The 21,991-nt window shown below is 41.0% G+C and overlaps 1 protein-coding gene across 1 annotated transcript in view; it reads left to right on the plus strand.

Moving 5' to 3' along the window:
- The first annotated feature begins 706 nt into the window (after positions 1 to 706).
- Positions 707 to 21,991, plus strand: part of LOC149309425 (TGF-beta receptor type-1) — a 38,614-nt gene continuing 17,329 nt past the window's right edge. Inside the window, exons 1-3 of the mRNA XM_089532428.1 lie at positions 707 to 907; positions 19,655 to 19,906; positions 20,161 to 20,403. Coding sequence (XP_089388554.1) covers positions 748 to 907; positions 19,655 to 19,906; positions 20,161 to 20,403 — 655 coding nt within the window. The 5' untranslated portion in view covers positions 707 to 747. The remainder of the gene's footprint in view (positions 908 to 19,654; positions 19,907 to 20,160; positions 20,404 to 21,991) is intronic.

The raw sequence follows: 21,991 nt of genomic DNA on the forward strand, positions 1-21,991 counted from the left end.
TAATATAAATAATATAATTATTATTATATATTATAATTATAATATATAATAATTATATTTTTCATATAGTAATATAAATAATATAATATAAATAATATAATTATTATTATATATTATAATTATAATATATAATAATTATATTATTCATATAATAATATTAATACAATGATTATTATAATATATTATTATTATTACATATTAATAAAATTATATTATATTATAATAATATATATTATAATTATATATAATAATATACATATAATACTTCTATTGCTACTACTACTACTACTATTACTACTACTATACTACTACTATTACTAATAATATATTATTATATATTAATAATATATTATAATGTTATAATAATATACTATTATTATCCTTAGCAATGGAGCCCTCCCTCGCCGCCTTTCTCTGTGTTTGTCGCTTAGGAAGAGCCACTCAGACACCCTCCTCCCCTCACGACCGCAGCCACGCTTCTGTTCTGAGACTGAAATTCTCTGCGGCAGGAAGGTGAGGGCTGTGTGGGCGGGGCGTCGCCGCTGGCCAATCAGGGGAGGGATTACTTTTTCCCGATTGGCGACAGCGCCTGTTACAGCGCTTATGATTCGTGGATGAGAGAGAAAGAGAGGAATGGAAAGAGAGGAGGACCCGCCCAGTCTGTCTGTCGGTGGGCGGAGCTGTTGCTGTTGGGGGCCTGCTGCCTTCAGAGCGGCGGCGGCGGCGGCGGGGGGACTTGGCCAGACAATGGCGGCGGCGATGATAACAACAACAACAAGGGACTCTCCTCAACGCCTCAAGCGGCGGCCCCAGCCCCACACGGGAGCACCCCGCTCCTGGGCGGCTTGGACGGCTGCGGCGGCGGCTGGGCTGCTCCTCACCCTCCTCTTCCCTGAGGCGGCCACGGGTGAGACCCTCCCTCCTTTCCCCCGGCCCTTGCGGTCGGGCAACATGGCGCTGGGGCTCCTCTGGGTGGGAGCCTCCGTCCCTTCTTCACAAAGCGCTGCAGTCGCCGCCACCTTCCCTCCCTCCCTCCCTTAACCTTCTTCCCTGCCTCCTCTCGCTTCCTCAGCCGCTTTGTAGTAGTGCTGTATGTGCTGGTAACTCTCACTTTCCGACTAGGTGTAAGTAGGGGTACTTCGTGTGTGGAAGGGCTCGAACTAGCAACGCTGGAGAAATAAACCGGTTTGGTACCGCTTTAAATGCGTCTTGGCTCAAGGCTATGGGATTCTGGGAATTGGAGTTAGTTGTGGGTCTTGGCTCAAGGCTATGGGATTCTGGGAGTTGGAGTTAGTTGTGGGTCTTGGCTCAAGGCTATGGGATTCTGGGAGTTGGAGTTAGTTGTGGGTCTTGGCTCAAGGCTATGGAATTCTGGGAGTTGGAGTTAGTTGTGGGTCTTGGCTCAAGGCTATGGGATTCTGGGAGTTGGAGTTAGTTGTGGGTCTTGGCTCAAGGCTATGGGATTCTGGGAGTTGGAGTTAGTTGTGGGTCTTGGCTCAAGGCTATGGGATTCTGGGAGTTGGAGTTAGTTGTGGGTCTTGGCTCAAGGCTATGGGATTCTGGGAGTTGGGGTTAGTTGTGGGTCTTGGCTCAAGGCTATGGGATTCTGGGAGTTGGAGTTAGTTGTGGGTCTTGGCTCAAGGCTATGGAATTCTGGGAGTTGGAGTTTGTTGTGGGTCTTGGCTCAAGGCTATGGGATTCTGGGAGTTGGAGTTAGTTGTGGGTCTTGGCTCAAGGCTATGGAATTCTGGGAGTTGGAGTTAGTTGTGGGCCCTGCTCCGCTCCAAACTCCAACTCCCAGAATTCCATAGCCTTGAGCCAAGACCCACAACAAACCCCAGTTCCCAGAATTACCCTAGCTATGATAGCTGGAAGTGGTGTCAAATGGCATTATTCCTGCCATGTAAAGCAGCCTTGCAATAATTATTAATTCGTTAACTAATTAGTTCGCTAAATAGTTAATCGAATGTGGGGAGATCCAGCAGCGTTCACATACTTGCCAATAATAGTCCTTGGCGTTTCCTCTTTGGTAAAGTCGCACGAAGTAGATCTGCTTTGAAGAAAAGAGAAGTGGACACGCGTTTCAAATGAACATGTTTCCCGTTAAGCCAAAAAAAACAAACACAACACCAAAAACCATCCTAAATGCTGGGAAGTTCACAAAAAAATAATGCAATTTTGGGCCCAAACAGACAGGCCAAAATAAAGCTGCTTCGGGTCACTTTGGAGGTATGCTGTTTAAATGACACACGCGTCTTAAGAGGCCAGAAGCTGCGCCAAAGCTGCGCTCTAGTCCTTAGGACTGGAGCATGGCTTTGGCGTGGCTTCCAGACTCTTAGGACACACGCATCATTGAAACAGCATACCTCCAAAGTGACCCGAAGCGACTTTATTTGGCCTGTCCGTATGAGCTCTTTGTCAATGGCGAGAGCGATGTTGTCGTTACAACGTCGCATTTGTTTTTGTGACCTGAGGTTCTGTAAATTCAACCCAAACACTGATACAGCACTTATTCCCCTGGATGTGTCTGAGAAACCAGTTGGATATTTGTATGCAGGACATACCTTTATTTTCAAATCAGTTACTCTACAAAAAACAATGTTTTGTTGGTGATACTATTATGATGGCTCCCTCTGACCTTTTTGATGCATAGATACTCATATATATATATCAAGCACTTAAAGATACTCATATATATATCAAGCACTTAAAAACCTGTTTCCATCTCAGGTGATCTGTTTGGGAAAACTCTAATATAAAACATTGAAGGTTCAGCATTACATAGTTGCCAGTTTGCAAAAAAACTAATTTGAGGCATGGATCCACTTTGGATTCCCATTAATTTTTTAAAACTTAGAGCACAAATATGAACCCGATTGTCACAGTTCGCAAGCAGCATCTCTTTGAGCTTTTACTAAAAGCAGCCACATTGCACCTGTATAGATGGGTTTGTGACATGGGTTTGTGTGACTTTTTTTCCGTCCCCAGCTCCCCAAATCTCAACATCTACTGGCAGTTTACGTTTATGACCAAGAACTGCAGTATGAAAATCCCAGATCCATTGCTGCTTGGAAAGGTTTAACTGAAGGTCGAAATGGCAATTTTTTAAAACAACATTTTGGCCTGTTACAGACGGCCAAAATAAAGCTGCTTCGGGTCTCTTTGGAGGTATGCTGTGTAAATGATGCATGGGTCCTAAGAGTCCGGACGTCGCGCCAAAGCCACACTCCATTCCTAAGCACTGGAGGGCAGCTTTGGTGCAGCTTCCGGATTCTTAGGATGCATGCATCATTTAAATAGCATACCTCCAAAGAGACCCGAAGCAGCTTTATTTTGGCAGTCTGTAACAGGCCTTTGTCACTCATTCTAAAATCTAGATTCTAGATATGAATATTTATGTACCTTTGCTTTTTTAACAGACAGATGCTCCTGATCAGCAACACGTTGCTTCTCAGTAGTGCATTAAGTACTGTTTAATCTAGATTGAGAGTATGTATGATTATAAATCCTGATGGAGTGCCATAGAAATCCATTATGAGTTCATCGACCCACAGGCTGCACCATAAAATGATAGGTCCAGCTGTTTGTTGTGCTTTTCTGTCACAGAGTAATTATCTGAAATATACGTCCCCTGTTGTCTAAGATCAAATGAGATCTGGTGCCTGTAGAGTATTTAGGTCTTGGAAGGAACATTACAAAGTGGAGGACGACTGTCTTTCCTTTTTCATCATTATTCACCAGGGTCGGGAGAAGAGATGTGCTAGACAAAATGGGCACATTTTTGTCATTTAATTTATTTTAATTGTGCTCTTTTTTTCATCACCTTTGTCTTAACCTGTTCGGAAAGCTTCCGAGTTTAATTTCCCCTGCTCCTATTTTCATTTTTTTTTTTGGGGGGGGGGGGTATTCTTTTTTTAAAGCCATTAATTTGCAATATTTGCTATAGGATGAACAATAGTCTCACTTCGGAGCAACTTCCTAGGTGATGTATTTATTGTTCTAAATATCTAGCGTTTAACCATTACATTAATCTCCCATGTTCAAGATTTTACGATAAAGACTTAACCATGTATGGAAGGAGCCATGCCAGATGTCTAAGCTGGGTTCAGGAAAGGATCATAGAATCATAGAGTTGGAAGAGACCACAAGGGCCATCCAGTCCAACCCCCTGCCATGCAGGAAATCCAAATCAAAGCATCCCCAGCAGATGGCCATCTAGCCTCTGCTTAAAGAACTCCAAGGAAGGAGACTCCACTACACTCCAAGGGAGTGTGTTCCACTAGAGATCATACTCTAGGCACTAGAGATCATATTGCAAACATATATTACCTAGTGGAATGCACAAATAATAAAAAAATCAGAACAACAACAACAACGCCATGCCCAAGCTTGTATTTCCAGCAGGTTTTCATGACTAAGGGGGGATTTGAACCTGATCTTTAAGAGTACATCACTAGACTCCTAAAGCGCTGCCATTCCACTTTAACTGCTCTGGCTGCCTCCTGTTGCATTCTGGGATTTGCAGTTTAGGGAAAGGCGTTTAGAACTCTCAGCCAGAGAGCTCTTACGCCTCACTGAACTACAAGCCCCAGAATGCAATAGGAGGTAGCCATAGCAGTAAAAGTGGAATAGCAACACTATAAGAGTGTATTGCAGTAACTGTCCAGAACTTAAACCATTACGCCATGCTAGCTCTATGGGTGTCAGCATTCAGTATAACTATTTGTTTAAAATGTAAAGGGTAAACCTAAGATACAGGAAAGTCAGGAGGAGCTAACATGGTAAAAGATAATTGCATACCACTGTAGTAAGTCTTCTTCCCCTGTTTGTTCTCCTAATTCAATTGGCATTACTGGTTGTAAGTTAAGTGAAGAACTATTTACTAGAACTCATGATTTATTGTCTTTGGGCTTTGCAGTGTTCTGGGTGCGTTAGCAGCTTCGAGTCTCCTGTCGACTTATGGGAATCTTAAGAATTTCATAAAGTTTCCTTAGGTATGGATTACTCAGAGGTACATTGCCACAAACGCGAATCACTGAAATGAGATTGACAAAGATGCCACAGTTGCAGCACACCCAAATAACATTTGAAATAGTATGCAAAATACAAAGATTCTTGGTGGTTTTTCAGCATTGACTCCTCTATAGAAAAGGCTAATACAATTGACCATTTGAAAAAGTTCAAGGACCTCTTAATAACTTTGATATATGAAATAATATGAGATGCTGGGTCCCTTTTTGTGACTGAAGGCACCACCACTTGACTGTTCAGGAAGCATGTTAGCACCTGAAAGAGAAAATGCAAACAGCTTTGGTCCAGTTATTAACATGGGACACAATTGACCAGGAAGAATTCTCTTTGTATTTCCTCAACTGGCCATTGGGGTCATTTGGACCACGATATGCTTCAGCAGCCCCTGTTGTTTTAGACTGAAGATAGTTAAACTAGTATAATCAGCAGGTGGCAGATGCTATTTTAGACTGCATGAATAGAAGTATAGTCTCTAGATCAAGAGAAGTAATAGTGCCTTTCTATTATGCCTTGGTCAGGCCTCACCTAGAATAATGTGTCCAGTTCTGGACACCACAATTAAAAAAAGTATATTGACAAGTTGGAGTGAATCCAGAGGAGGGCAAACGAAATGGTGAATGGTCTGGAGACTATGCCTTATGAGGAAATACTTAGGGAGCTGGATATGTTTAGCCTGGAGAAGAGACAGTTGAGGGGTGATATGATAGCCCTGTTTAAGTATTTGAAGGGGTGTCACATTGGATGGAGCAAGCTTGTTTTCTGCTGCTCCAGAGAACAGCACCCGAAACAATGTATGCAAGCTACAAGAAAAGAGATCCCACCTAAACATTAGGAGGAACTTCCTGACAGTAAGAGGTGTTTGACAGTGGAACACGCTCCCTCAGATAGTAGTGGAATCTCCTTCTTTGGAGGTCTTTAAACAGAGGCTGGATGGCCATCTGTCAGGGATGCTTGGATTGTGATTTCCTGCATGGCAGGGAGTTGTACTGGATGGCCCTTGTGGTCTCTTCCAGCTCTATGAGTCCTCTCTCATTATATGATTGAAGCCTATTTTACAGAATTGTGATGATGATTTTGCTTGTGTGAGAAATTGATGCTATGGTACTATAGTTGCTTCAGTCCTTTGTGAAGAGGAGCCTTCCTTTCCATGGAGTGGGATGCATATTAATCGTTTCCAGCCATCGTTTTATTTTCCATATTTATTTGCATATTTTAGTAGACAGCTGTCAAACAGCTCTTACTTTAGGAGATACTGTCTGGAATATAGCAATTATATTGGAATATCATCGGTTCCTGGTGATTTTTTCTTCCCAATATCTTTTACTGCAGTTCCTATCGTGTTTTCTTGGGTTTAAGGTTCATCTTCATATTTTTGTTGTCTTCTACTTCTCTGAATTGGTAATTGTAGTAATTTTCTTTATCCTTGAGTAGTAGTCAATGGACGGTTGCATTCATAACTCTGGGTTTGTCCCCATCTTCCTTTTCTTTTGCTTCTCTTCTTTTCTTTACTGCTTTTTGGCCACTATCAGTATGTTTCTGCATTCTTCTTTGAGTATGTCCTCATCTTCTGATTATAATTGTTCTGATTCCCAGTTGATTTTGTGTAATAGTGAAAATCGGTTTCTTGCATTGTTTGTACAGTCTGTGAATATATTGCTCAGATCGTATTTTGGTAATTTGACTGTTTTTGTTTTCTTCCTTAGCTTCACTCTAATTTTTTATATAAGTGGTTCATGATCTCTTCCATAGTCCGCTCCTGGATGGGGTTTGTCCACAAGAATAGAGCTGCGCTGTCTTCTGCTTACATTTATGTAATTGATCCGATTTTTGTATTAGGTGATGCCCATGTGTATAGTTTCCTCTCTCGGTGTATAATGAGGGTGTTTGCCTTACAAAACTCTCCTCTGACTCTCTGGCGAAACAGCTCTTCTCATACACCCTATTTCCAAACAGAACTAAAAATACTTGATGGCTGTCCTCTTGCTGAATGCAGTCAGAAAGTCAAAACAATCCTTTATCTTTCCTTTCTGGCTACGAGCTCAACAGGAAAAGCAGACGCTTCTATTAGTACTTCTGTTACTACAGTAGCCACATACTTTTGGCAAATCTTGCCAAGAAAACCCTATGATAGGTTACCCTTAGGTTCACCATAAGTCAGGAACAACTTGAAGGCACATAACACACACATACCATATTAATAAAAAGGATAAGCATATTCAAACTACTACACAATATTTTATTTTTTGAATGTTAATATGTGCTATATGTATTATGTTTAATTATTTTTAGTAGAGTGTACGCCTTTGGCAGATTGATTTTATTTTATTTTTAATTGATTGTATGTACAGCGCTGTGTAAATTTACAATGCTTTATATGCTTTATAAATAAAGCTTAATAATAATAATAATAATAATAATAATACAGCGCGGCCGCACCATACGCGGGTGCGCTGTGCAACACGCCGAATGCGGAAGCGCTCACCCATTGCAGCCAATGAGGTTTGAGCTTACGCGTTTTTCCCCATACACAGAGGGATCCGGAACAGATCCCTGCATATGGAGAGGTTGATCTGTACACCACACTGGCTCCGATGGTGATTAACATGGCAGATTGACCTACATTTGGATTTGGCAAAGGGCAGACTGCAGTCTCACAGGGTCCTCAAGGATTCAAGTGTGTGTGTGTGTGTGTGTGAGAGAGAGAGAGAGAGATTGTTCTCCTTTGGTCAGACTTGATACAGGCCCACCCTTACAGAAACACTGTGACAAACAAAAGTGATTGATGGCTTGTAGCAGGGTCTGATGGTTTGGAGGCAGGCTAATGACGCTTATTTCCATGAGGTGAAAATAGCATACTTGAATTTACTGAGAACAATATACATATTTATTATTTTAGAACTGATTAAATTAATAATTGATTTGATCCCTAATTTACAGTGGGTTAAAAAACTACTTAGCTGCTAGAGGACACTGAATGTTCAGGAGTAAGCCATGTAGGTTTTAGTGAAGCTTATTAGGAGGAAGCCCAGTAGGGCTTAATTTCCAGAGAGTCCATCTCTTCAGTGACTGTGCTAGCCTAAAAAATAGTTCTGACAGGACTATGTATAAAGTTACAGCCTCCCAGCTCCATATGACTATATGACTTGTATTTTACATTAAAAAAAACTAATTTACATTTAGAGAAAAAACAGCTTTTAAAAAAAATCATCAGCTTTGAGCCAGCCTGGTTGATCATGGAAAAATTCACTTGCTTTTGCAACAAGGCTAGTGTGTGGCTGCTGTAGCAACAGAAATACTGATAGAAGAGTCTGCTTTTACTGTTGAGCTCAGAGCTAGAAAGGGAAGATAGGGGTTTGACTTTCTGATTGCACCCAGCAAGTGCAGTGCTGACATAAATTGCAAGCTTTTGTCAAACCATACTACCTTGGAGAGAGAAATCATAACTCCTTCTTTTCTGAAACATGAGTGTTGGTGTTTGTGGTGGGAAGTTGTGGCTTGTTTTGACTTCTCCGTGGCTTGAGTGAGCCGTCATTCTGGTGAATGAGATTGTCAAGCATTAACTGTTACATATACACAGAGATGATTTGATAAAGCATGAGGTTGATGAAGGCCTTTATCACACTTTCTTACTAAAGTGATATATACCATATAATCTTATTCCAGTAAGGAAGACTACCGTTACACGGAGGGACTTACGTTGACAAAATGTTGCTGAACTGTTGCAGAAGCGCTGAAGGTGGGATCCTCCGTTGCACTTCTGAAATGTAATTGTGGCTTCCCGCTTTCCTTCTGTCGATGAAGCATTTGCAGAGAAGCCGTTTTTTAAATAATGGGATATCCCATTATTCAAAACATGGCTTCTCTGTGCACGGTTTGTCGGCTGAAGGAAAGCGGGAAGCCTCAATTACATTTTAGAAGTGTGACAGATGATTCCATCTTTGCAGTTCTGCAACCGTTCAGCAACGTTTTGGCAACATAAATCCTTCCGTGTGACGGTAGTCTCCCTTACTGGAATAAGATTATATGGTATACATCACTTTAGATTGTCTTCCAATGTCTGCCTGCTTTAAACATAGGTTTCAAAGCCAGTTGATTTTATTTTGCATGATATTTGAGAAGACTTCTAGTACAGTCGTAATGCAAAGATGTGCAAGCTGTTGCTGGTTAGAATTAGACACAAGCCTATTCTTCTGGCAGAAATGTTCTTTTGTCAAGCTACTCTAAGATTTGCTGACAAAACTACTCTGCCAGGTAAGATACATTGACATAATAGGCATCACAATCATAAAAGGGGTAGAGAAAGAGTGAAGCGAAGGAGGAGACAAGTTAGCCAGATTCAAACCTCTTCCAAGCCATAATTTCCAAAATGCCCATGCTGGGAAGGTGTTGGATTCAGTAAAGTTTCAGCCATTTTAGTGTTGGTTCAAGCTATCTTTCCAGCAGTGTGTGAAAGCACGTGGATGACCATCTGAAAATCTTGTGGTTTATATTCCCTGTTTTAAGAACACCGTTCACCTTGAATCATAGAATCGTAGAGTTGGAAGAGACCGCAAGGGCCATCCAGTCCAACCCCCTGCCATGCAGGAAATCTAAATCAAAGCATCCCAACAGATGGCCATCCAACCTCTGTTTGAAGACCTTTAAGGAAGGAGACTCCACTACACTCCGAGTGAGTTTGTCCCACTGTCAAACAGCCCTTACTGTCAGGAAGTTCCTCCTAATGTGGAGATGGAATTTCTTTTCCTGCAGTTTGCATCCATTGTTTTGCGTTCTTGTCTCTGGAGCAGCAGAAAACAAGCTTGCTCCCTCTCAACATGACATCCCTTCAAATATTTACACAGGGCTATCATATCACCTCTTAACCTTCTCTTCTCCAGGCTAAACACCCCGAGCTCCCTAAGTCGTTCCTTATAGGACATGGTTTCCAGACCCTTTGCCATTTTAGTCGCCCTCCTTTGGACACGCTCCAGTTTCTCAATGTCCTTTTTGAATTGTGGTGCCCAGAACTAATAATAATAATAATAATAATAATAATAATAATAATAAATTTAATTATATACCGCTTTTCCAAAACTAATCAAAGTGGTGCACAACAAAGAATACAAAATACAATAATCAAAAATAACAACACAATATATACATAACATTAAAACTTGACAATAAAAATTCAATTGCAATTTAATAATAATAAGCTTTATTTGTATACCGCTTTTCCATGGATGATCAAAGCGGTCTCCAATATCAGATTAACAATACATAACACATCATGACTCTGCTTCTCTCCCCTCAAGATGGTGGTCGGGAGGAGGGCTCTTCCTCTTGGCAGGCAGAGGCCTGTTGTTTCTTGCCTGCTTCTCTCCCCTCAAGATGGTGGTCGGGAGGAGGGCTCTTCCTCTTGGCAGGCAGAGGCCTGTTGTTTCTTGCCTGCTTCTCTCCCCTCAAGATGGTGGTCAGGAGGAGGGCTCTTCTTCTTGGCAGGCAGACCATAAAACCATAAAAACCATATCAAAGCCAGCTGAGTTGATAATCAGTGGTACAAGATTCATATCAGGGGGGAAAGCTTGACCGAAAAAGAAGGTCTTGAGTCTCTTTTTAAAGAGATCCAGGGAGGTGATGGAGCGGAGCTCATCGGGAAGGGTGTTCCAACTCTGTGAGGCTGAGATGGAAAAGGCCCTTTGCGAGGTCGACACATATCTCGCAGTTGGCACCCTCAGCAAATTCTTCCCGGCTGACCTGAGTGTGTGGGGCGGATTATATGGGGAGAGGCGGTCCTTCAAGTAACCTGGGCCCAAGCCACAGTATTCCAGGTGATGCCTGACCAAAGCAGAATAAAGTGGCACTATTACTTCCCTTGATCTAGACACTATACTTCTATTGATGCAGCCTAAAATCACATTGGCCTTGTTAGCTGCCGCATCACACAGTTGACTCATGTTCAACTTGTGGTCTACTTGGACTCCTAGATCCCTTTCACACGTAGTTTCATTCAGCCAGGTGTCCCCCATCCTATATTTGTGCATTTTATTTTTCCGCCCTAAGTGCAGTACCTTACATTTCTCTGTATTGAATCTCATTTTGTTAGCTTTGGCCCAGTTTTCTAGTCTGTTCAGGTCATTTTGAATCTTGATCCTGTCCTCTGGGGTATTAGCTATGCCTCCTAATTTAGTGTCATCTGCAAATTTGATAAGTATGCCCCCAATTTAGTCCTCCAAGTTGTTGAATGCTATATCAGTAGAAATGGGAAAGTTTGTATTACGTAAAGAAATCTGGGTAAAATAAACATTTTGGTTAGTGCTATTTAATCAAGAATAGATATATGTATTTTGCTCCCATTTTTAAAATTTGCTAACCGTCTGCTTTTAACCCTTGGTTTAAAGTTTGTGTGTTTCAACTGGTTTAAATCATTGCTTAGTTGAATTCCAAGATACTTGATGGATATAGGGTAGGTCATGAAAGTTGTTGGTTTGATTGTTGGGAATTGAAAATCATAAATGTAGAAGGTCTGATTTGTTGTGGTTTACTTTGAATCCTGAGTGTTCCTGAAAGTTTTTAAATTTCATTTGGAGAACAGCAGTAGACTCTGTGGGATTGGTAATGTAGAGTGCAATATTGTCTGAACAGGCTGATCACTGGTTTGGTATTATTTACATGGATTCCATTCATAAGGGTATGATTTGATTTTTTTCTATTAATGGTTTAATTGTAAATGGCAAAAGCTCATTCCTACTCTCAAAGTTAACTCTGGTGACTGGGTCCCCTGTAGAACTTTAATTTCTGAAAGAGGCCAAACAGATATGTCCATGTAGTGCAGTGAAATGCTTTGGGGGAAATAACAATAGAACATGTTTGATTCTTTTCTTTCTTTCTTTTGGCATTTTGCAGTGGTATGTTACATTTAGTGTCCTACGGACAAAGTCAGCAATTTTATCTGTTACAGTTGACCCTTGGTATCCACTGGGATTTGGTTGCAGGATACTCCCCCCCACCCATGCATATTAGAAATCTGTGTACAGTGCACCCACATCATACACGGGCGCGCTATGTGCGGTTTTCAGCATATGCTGAAAGCTGTGCAGAAGCACGTGGGGCACAAGGGGTGGCATGTCCCATTGTGACTAATGGGGTGCGTGCTTGTGGCACATGCACGCCGCCATGCTGCTACATGCGCGAGCCCCATTCAGTTAAATGGGGCTTGAGCATGCACGGTATTTGCTTTATGTGGGGGAATCCGGAATGGATCCTCCATGTAAAGCAAAGGCGGACTGTATGCTCAAGTCCCATTAAATATAGTGGCATAGGAAGATGTTGTCCCTTACATAAAATGAGAAAATTAAGGTTTGATTTTTGGAGTGTGTGTGTGTGTGTGTGTGTGTGTGTGTGTATATATATTTAATATTTTCAAACCATGGATGCTTGAATCTGTGGATAAAACAATTCGGGGAGATGGAGTTATGAATATATTTCTTGTCTCTGGAGAACCATGAGGTTCATTCTCTAGGATCTAGTGTTATTGTTGGGGTTGATTGACACACTCACACACTCTCTTCCTAGCTGTAAGCTTAATGTACATGTTTTACACAATTCAGAGTTACTGAAGACTCATTCTTGCTTGTACAGTCTTAATATTTACAACCAGATGAAGGTTTTTAGAGTAACAACTTTTCAGATTAGATTTACAGTTATATTAAAAACTATTAGAAACACATCATAGATAGATAATTATGAAATTGTTAAAAGACAGAAAGGAACCCAAGGTGACTCTCAAACAAATCCATTTAAAACTTTACAATAAAAAATTAAAAGACAATTAAAATCAACTAGACAAAAAACAGTATAAAATTATAAAAAACATACAAAAGGTAAAAACAAACTAAAACACAAACCACATATAAAGCCTCCCTGACATAGTTATACATTAAAAGCCTGCTTGAATAAAAACATCTTTGCTTGCTGATGAAAGGAAGGCAGCGAGGAGGCCAGCCTTGTCTCCCATGGAAGGGCATTCCAGAGGCTGGGAACAGCCACCAGACGTTTAGGTAAAAAAACCTTCTTTTCCGATCTAATAATGTTTGACCTTACATAGACCATATCCTGTGGATGGCACTGGAGCCAGAGCTCAAAGAACCTGAACAACATAATTGGATCCAGTTTTCAAGATGGTTTGTTTTCAGTCAACACTGCCAATTGTGATACCTATGTTCCCATCTCATGAGCAGTTTGCCAGTGCATACTGGAAGTCAACATCAACTATACCAACAACTTATATCGTGAATTTACATAGGGCGAGAATACTGTGGATTGTGCAAAGCAAAGCATGACACACATCTCATTTAGCACCAGTGGATAAAGACAGTAGGGAATTGGATACGTTGTGTACTCAACAGCATCCCTTTTGTTACACATCTCAAACTGTCAGGCTTGCATGGGTTTGTATCAGTAGTATTGGTGGGACAAGATTGTCCCCTTCATTGATTGCCATCTTTTTGACAAGAAAGTGGCCTCTTTTTCCCACTGTGAGGCTCACTGCTTTGCTGCTCAGCAGATAAACCATCAAGACATACCACTGACTATGCTGCTAAATTGATGGCAAAGGTTATCTTGCTCTGCAGGCATTTGTGGATTTGCTCCTCTAGCTTTACCTTGTATGCTAAGGTGATAACAGAAGCCCTCTCATTCAACAAAAACAGTTTGTTCAGTGTATCTACAGATGAGGAGTTCAAACAAAAGCAGAAAACGAAATCAATCGCTTACAAATATGTTATCCAGCCTCATCCCCTTCTTGGTCCCAGGCCTAAACAGTAATCTTATAGACAGCAATTCAAACCTCATCTTCCACATACAGTGGGCCCTCCACATTCGCTAGGGTTAGGAGTGAAGGACCCCCATGAATGTGGAAAAACCACAAATTAAAAAAAAAACTACTATTTTTACCTAAGACCACACCTCTCTAGGAATCTCCAGGTCCTCCACTGCAACTCTGTGGTCATCATCTGCCAGAGGTTCATCATAGATTCATGCTGGAGGACCTGCAAATGTCTAGAGAAGTGTTTTCTCTAGATCCTGCAGCATGACTCTGTAGTCAGGTTCTGACAGAGTTGTGCTGGAGGACCTAGAGATTCCTAGAGAGAACATTTTAATCAAACTGCAAATAATCAAATCCACAAAAGTCAAAGCCGCAAATGTGGAGGGCCAACTGTACTTCATCTCCTTGCTAACTAAAACCAAGATCTTAGGCCTCTTTATCTTCCAAGATATCTGAAAAGTACAAGTCCTCTTAAAAGGGGCAGCATTCTGGCTGTAGCAAATGCTAGCTCTTAACTCCTTGGACCCCATCATCTCAACTTAGTTATCCATTAGTCTTACTTCCTCAGCTATGGTATTTGGAGACAGACATAACCACCATCTATGCTTGGCATGTGATAACATCCGATTCTTGGGTACTGGATATCATACATCATGGGTATGCAATCAGATTTGAAACCTTCCTCCTGATGAGTTACTTCATCAGCCCATCACCTTCCATAACTGACCATCTGTGTATGATCCTGCACCTTCATCGGGTAAACTATTTAATCAAACTGAGGAAATTCTAAATAGTCACACTTAATGCAATTTTTCTGCTAGTGAAGGGAGATCATTGTTTCAGCACTGTAGATCTATATATTGCATATTTCCACATAGGGATTATTGTTGGTTCCTATGCTTTGCTCTTTGGTCCAGGTACTTTCATCTGTGTGTTTCTCTGTGCACTGTGCACAGTGCCGAGGCTCTTTACAAGGTGCAGAGCAGTAGTAGTGGCATGGCTTCATCAAAAGGGAGTCACAATATTTTCCTACATAGATGACTGGCTCTTGGTAGAAGAGTCTGTGAGAGCTATGCACCATCATTTCCACACAACCCTGTCTCTTCTACATGATCTTGGCTTGGTGGTGAACCATCAGAAGTTCACCCTCTGTTTGTCTCAGATCATCCATTTTGTTGGCACAATTTTGGATTTAAAGTTTGCACAAGTCTTCCTTCTGGAAGTCAGGTCCAGCAATCACATCCACCACATGTTGCACAGAAGAAGGGCATGGGCTTGAGAGGTTCATGCATTTCTCTGATAACAGCTACCATTTTTGTAATGCCTTTGGCCAAGCTTCTCATGAGACCTCTTCAAAACTGGCTCAAATTCATAGTTGCTCCAGAGAATAACCACTCATCTTTCTTGTTCAGTCTCCCAAAACTGATGGCACCCTCTTTGAAGTGATGGATGAATAAATCTAATCTGTCTCTATGTATGTTCAGACCATCCATGCCTATGATGATGGTGACTACAGATCCCTCTGTTGGTCTGGGGAGCTCACATAGGTCTTTATTAAGGGCAAGCTTCCCATGTTCAGGAACCAGCTAGTATGAACAATGCAACCGTGAGGCACAAGATCTGGATCTCTAATTTAGAGCTTCTTTGTGAGAGATTGTGATTTTTTTTAAAAGAGAGAACGGTAGATACATTTATTTATGATGGGGTCCCCTGTGACCTGAAAATTATTTCAAAGGTACATGCAGTGTAAAATGTTTGAGAAAGGCTTCCCTAGTCCATCTTACTCTGAATCTGTAGGGGATTGCTGCCAATACTCAAAGGAGACATGTGGTGGTGATAAGGGACTCCCTGCTAAGGGGAGCAAGGGCACTGCTTTGTGGGCCTGATGGGATTGCTTGAGATGTACTATTTCCCTGGGCCAAAAATCCATGATACAACAGAGAGGTTGAGAAGACTTGTCAAGCCCACTGACAGTTACCCCTTCCTTTTGGTCTGTGTGGGAGCCAATGACACTGTAAGGCATAGCCTCTGGTATATCATAAGGGATTATGCAGCTCTGGGTAAGAACCTGGATGCACAGGTTTTCATTTTGTCTCTCCTTTCAGTTGAAAGGCCTAGCCCAGGGAGGAAGAGAAGAATAGTGGAGGTGAACAACTGGCTCTGCAGATGGTGCCACCAGGAACAGTTTGGCTTCTTGGACCATGGACTGTTTCTGGAAAATGGACTTCTGGCAAGGGATGAGTTGCCTCACAGCAACTGGCAGGAATGTTTTTGCTAAGAATCTGAAAAATCTGATCTGGAGGGCTTTAGACTTAGTTATGTAAGGAAGGGAGACAGTATTCTTGAGGGCAGGAGTTCATCAAGTTCTGGAAATAATAGCCTGACTGTTATACAGTGAGCAAGGCAAATCGTACAAGAAGCGGAAGTGGGAGGAAGAATCTTTGCATAAGCATTTGGGAGAATGGTCCATAGAATTAGATGTCTGTGAACATGGGAAGTAAAGAAGATGAACTTGAACTCTTAACACACCAAAACATATGATATAATGCATCACTGAAACCTGGTGGGATGGGTCTCATGATTGGAATGTAGTAATAGAAGGTTATACCCTGTTTCAGAGAAATAGACCAAACAGGAATGAAGGAGGAGTAGCATTATGTGTCAAGGATGTTTACACCTGTGAAGTGATCCATCACCTACATCTGGGTAAAAATTAAGGGGGAAAGAAACACCAGTGATGTCATTGTGGGGGTCTGCTACAGACCCCTAAGCAAGACTGAGGACTTGGATGATGCCTTCTTGGAACAAATGACCACAATTTCACAAGGGAGAGATGTAGTAGTAATGGGGGATGTAACTATTCTAATATTAGTTGGAAGTCAAACTCTGTCAAGAATACAGTTGCCCCTCCGTTTGCGTGGACTTCATATCAGCAGTCCTCACTTACTTGCGAGGAGCAAACGGAGGGCATTAAAATGGGGCATATGCCCAAGGCGTGTGCCTGAAGCTGCTCACAGCCATGCACCTCCATTCAAGGCAATGGGGCTTGAATATGTGCGAAATTCTGTTTTCGCAGGGTGTGTGTGTCCAGAACGGATTCCCCTCAAAAACAGAGGGCTGACTGTATAAGGTCCAAGAAATCCCTCACTTACCTAGCTGATTTAAGTAAACTTAGTAAAATGCTGGCCATGCTCTCGTTGGTGAGGAATACCAAAAGAAAAGGAAATTCATGATGGGTACAAGTTTCTTAAAAGGAAATTTTGAAAGCACAATTTCAAACAATTCTGAATTAAGAGTTAAAAGGGACATGTACAAGAAATGGAAAAAAGAGGAAATCACCAAAGAGGAGTTCAAATGAATAGCCAGTATGTGTAGGGAGAAAGTCAGAAAAGCTAAAGCACAAAACGAGCTCAAGCTTGCTAGAGAGGTTAACAATAAAAATGGCTTTTCTGGTTATGTCCGCAGCAAAATGAAGAACAAGAAAATGATAGGGCTGTTGTGTGGAGAAGATGGTGAAATGCTAACAGGGGATAGAGAAAAGCTAGAATTACTCAGTACTCTCTTTGCCTCATTCTTCTTCCAAAGGGAAAACAGTGCTCAATCTGGGGAAAATGGAACAGATGATACAATAAGGGAAATGCAGCACAGAATTGGTAGTACACAAATACCTAACTACAGTGGTACCCCGGGTTACGAAATTAATTCATTCCGCCGCCGCTTTCGTAACCCGGAAACTTTCGCTAGCCGAAATGCCCTTAGGCGCTAATAGCGAAAGCCGCGATTCCGTGTGAAATTGCGCCGAAAAGCACCAAATTTTTTTTCGTAACCCGAAATAACCTTCGTAACCCGGAAAAATGTTTTTAAATGGATTTTTTTCGTAACCCGGAAATTTCGTAAGGCGGCGCATTCGTATCCCGGGGTACCACTGTACAGTAAACCTATTCAAGTCTCCAGGATCAGAAGAACACCATCCAACAATATTGAAAGAACTAGAAGAGTAAGCTCAGAACCACTGTCAATAATATTTTAGATTTCTTGAAGAACAAGAAAGGCCACAGCAGACTGGAGGGGGGCAAATGCTGTTCCCCTCTTCAAAAGCAGGGGAAAAGGGGAGAGGAAACCGAATTGTAAACCGAATTTATTATCTTGTAACATCATGTGAATTACTTCATTAGACTACTAGATTAGAACTTCCTAGGCACATTTGCCCTTAGTACGTTGTAATTTTATTTGTTTGTTATTTTTTGTTTTGTTTTCAATAAATGAACTTAATTAAAAATGTGCTGGAATAAAAATTTGCAGCAGAATTTTCCATAAATATTTCTCTGAGGGAATGTTCATGGGATTGAGGGGTGAATTTGGAATGATATGTAATCAGTAGTAGCTAGACTGGTTTTAGGAGCAAATTGTCCATTCTGGTGTTAAAATTAGGCTACACTGAGGAAGGTCACAGTAATGAAAAAATGACATGGTCTGTAATCAAACTTAGGGAGGCTTGAATAAATATCATTTATATGTTAAATAACAAATACTTAGGAAAAATTATGTATAAACATGTTGCTTTTCCTTGATTACTCTGTGTATACAGGATTTATTTATCGTTGGGAAATACGTATTTGAATTTTTACCTTCACATTATAGAACATACTTAATATAAAAATTTAGAGTTTAAGCAAGGGAGGATCTGCATTACGCGATGGCAGTAACTGTGACATAAAATCGTATGTCGGGTGTGTCCAAGGGCTTTAATATACCTGTTGTGCAAAATGTTGACACTGAATAGTTTGTGTCTATTTCCTATTGATTTATTGCACTTTTGGATCACTTAATAACTGGAGTTCTTTGAGATATACAAACTTATGGTAAATTAATAACATAAAAAATACAGAGAATAACATAAAATACAGAAAATGCAGAGTAATAAAGCAGTATATAAGAAAACTAGCAGCAGAAAGTTACAACACTGAAATAGCCAAAATCAAAGTAAACCCCCCTTGCTTCATCTGAAGGTGAAAATATATAATAATTTAGGTGTGAAGTAAACCTCTTTGGGAAGGGCATTGAACAGTGTGTGTGTGAGAGAGAGAGAAAGAGGTTCCACCAATGAAATGACCCTCTCTTTTGTGACTGCCCACTTTGCCTCATTTGTTGTGTCACCAAGAGCCTCAAGATATTGAATTTTGGGTCTGGGTACATAAGTGTGTTTTTTGACATTTATTCCAGTTTCAATTTGATACAGCCACATCTCATTTGAACATTTGTTTCACTTTTCTTTGAATTCTTGTTTTCAAGTATTCACATCTATTCTTTTTTAAAAAAAACAAAGACAGTATTACCTTTGGAGTACTTTTTTCTTCCTAAAATATTGAATGTCAGCTGACCAGAACTGTTTTAAAAATCATACTGGAGAACCTAGAGATTTCTAGAGAAAACACTTTTCTAAGCATGTGTAGGTCCTCCAGCACAATTCGATGGTCAACTTCTGGCAGATGTTGACCATAGAGTTGCGCTGGAGGACCTAGCGATTCCTAGAGAGGTGTTCTCTCAGGTAAATGTGTTTTTTTATTTGCGTTTTTTTCCCATTTTCATTGGGGTCCTGTGCCCCTAACCCCAGCAAGTGTGGAAGACCCACTGTACTTCAAGGCTGATTGGTGTAATATCTACCAAACTATAGAGCTATTAGTTGGGCAACAGCACAAACCTTTTCCTGCCTCTTCAGATGCATGTGCCACTGAGTCCAGTGAGGCTTTTAGATGCTCTTGAATTTCATAATGAACAACGTTTAACATAACTAACACTAAAATATTTTCTTTGATACAGCCTTACAGTGTTTTTGCCTGGTCTGTACAAAAGAGAACTTTACTTGCACAACAGATGGGCTCTGCATTACTTCAGTAACACGGAATGGAGACAAAATCATACGTAATAGTATGTGCATAGCAGAAATTGACCTGATTCCTAGGGATAGGCCATTTATTTGTGCCCCCTCAACAAATGAAGGAGTTACTACTGTGCCTCATTGCTGTGACAAAGACTTCTGCAATAAAATAGATCTTCCAATCCCAACACCAGGTAATTTTTCTGTAAAATATACAGTGCATTATAAGCCATATTTTTATGGCATGTTTTCCCAGTCCCTTTCCTTTCTTTGGATGCATTGAATTACTGTACTTGTAAATAGGGTGTCTGGGTGGGACTCCCTGTGCAATTTAATTCTGTTTTATTTTAGTACACAAAACACCAAGCATTGAGTATACATGTTTAACAAATAAATTGTGACTTTCCTCCCCCTCCTTTGTTATCTCTATTCCTTTCTCAACTCTTAGGTCCTGTACCAGAGAAGCCTTCTTCTAATCTAGGACCAGTGGAACTAGCTGCTGTCATTGCTGGGCCTGTGTGTTTTGTTTGTATTTCGCTCATGTTGGTTCTCTATATCTGCCATAATCGTACAGTCATCCACCATCGTGTTCCAAATGAAGAAGATCCTTCAATGGATCGTCCTTTTATATCTGAGGGAACTACTTTAAAAGACTTAATTTACGATATGACTACTTCAGGTTCAGGCTCAGGTAATACTCCCCCCCCCCCCAATATATGCATGTGAACCATAAGCATAGTAACTTACTAATTAATATGCAAGTAACATGAGATTTTTATTCTTAGATAAAAAATCATGTTGCTTAAAATTTAGTTTGACCGTTGATTCTGGTTCTTTTCCATCTGTGATGAATTTATTATATAACTAGAAAATTTCATTTGGTTCATAGATCTTGCTTTTCATTTTATTTGTGAAGTTATTGTGTAGAAGACAGGAAGTAAACACTGTTGGGTGTTTGACATCAGTGGCATGGCAAAATCTAATCCTCGCCTAAAAACATCTTCATTCCAAATTTCTAAGATATTAACTAGTTTGTTGTTAACATGTATGTTGGCTTTTTATTCCTGGTATTTATGTGGTCTAATGTCAGAGCATGAGACCAGAATCCTGGACAATCAACCAGTCAGTTTTGATTGATAAATCAACAGCACTTTATTGATAGTTCCAGAATCAGCAATCTACATTACTCAGCGTCGTAGCTGAGACTGATCCCTCCCAACCAACCCAATGCATAAATCCCCCTTGGCAAAATTACTCCTCCCCTAGGCAAAAGCCCGCACTAGCAAAAGCCCTCCCATTCCTCCCTGGTTCCCATCCACCACAACTCCCCCCTCCATAGCTCATCTCCCCAACCTAGAGACTGCATTCCAAACCTCTGAGAACCAGGCCCTCAAGGCCACCCGATAAGCACCACCTGGAGCTAATAGTTACAACCCAGCTTTCTCTCTACAAGCCAAGCTAAGCCTACCCTAGCCCCCATTATCCACAACCACTACATATCTGGTAGAATACACCAGGATTCTAACATCTAACAAACAAAACAAGAAAAAATAAAATACATATTGGAACTGCTATGACTGTAATCTTCTTTCATATCTGCCAAGAAAAGAGTAGGACCAGTTGCATAATCCTCTGTTTTCCCATTAGTGAGGTATGTGGAGTGTGAGAATGTGAAAACGTGCCTTCTTAGCTGTGTCACCCCATTTGTGGAATGGCTTCCCACTGAAGATTTTATTTAGGGATCAAGTAAAAAAAATGCCTGATTTATTCACTGTTAACACATTGTTTTTAACTTAATTTGTTTAATCTTTTTAAATCTATTTCATTTATTTTTATTGTTTTCATCTGCTTATATCAATTTTACTTTACAGTGAGCATTTCATATCTGTTGGGGTTTGGTTCTGGGACTCTCCGTGGATACCCAAATCTTTGGATGCTAAAGTCTCATTATATGAAATGGTGTAGTAAAATAGTGTCCCTTACATAAAATGACAAAATCAAAGTTTGCTTTTTGGGATTCTTTTTAAAATTATGTATTTCAAGCCATGGATGGCTGAATCTGTGAATGCAGAATCCATCTATTTCAGGGGTAGGCAACCTTTTTGAGCCGGGGGCCGGGTTGGTGTCCCTCAGACAACCGGGGGGCCGAAGCTGGGGGGTGGAGCTTCCACCCCCCGGGGGCGGGGCCGCATGCTGGGGGCAGAGCTTCCACCCCCAGGGGCGGAGCTTCCACCCCAAGGGCCATGCCACCTCCTCTTTGCCGGCCCCTGACGGGGCCC

The sequence above is a fragment of the Sceloporus occidentalis genome, unplaced genomic scaffold, assembly GCF_023333645.1.
Source record: "Sceloporus occidentalis isolate IW3139 unplaced genomic scaffold, rSceOcc1.0.p SCAF_7, whole genome shotgun sequence".
Lineage (NCBI taxonomy): Eukaryota > Metazoa > Chordata > Lepidosauria > Squamata > Phrynosomatidae > Sceloporus > Sceloporus occidentalis.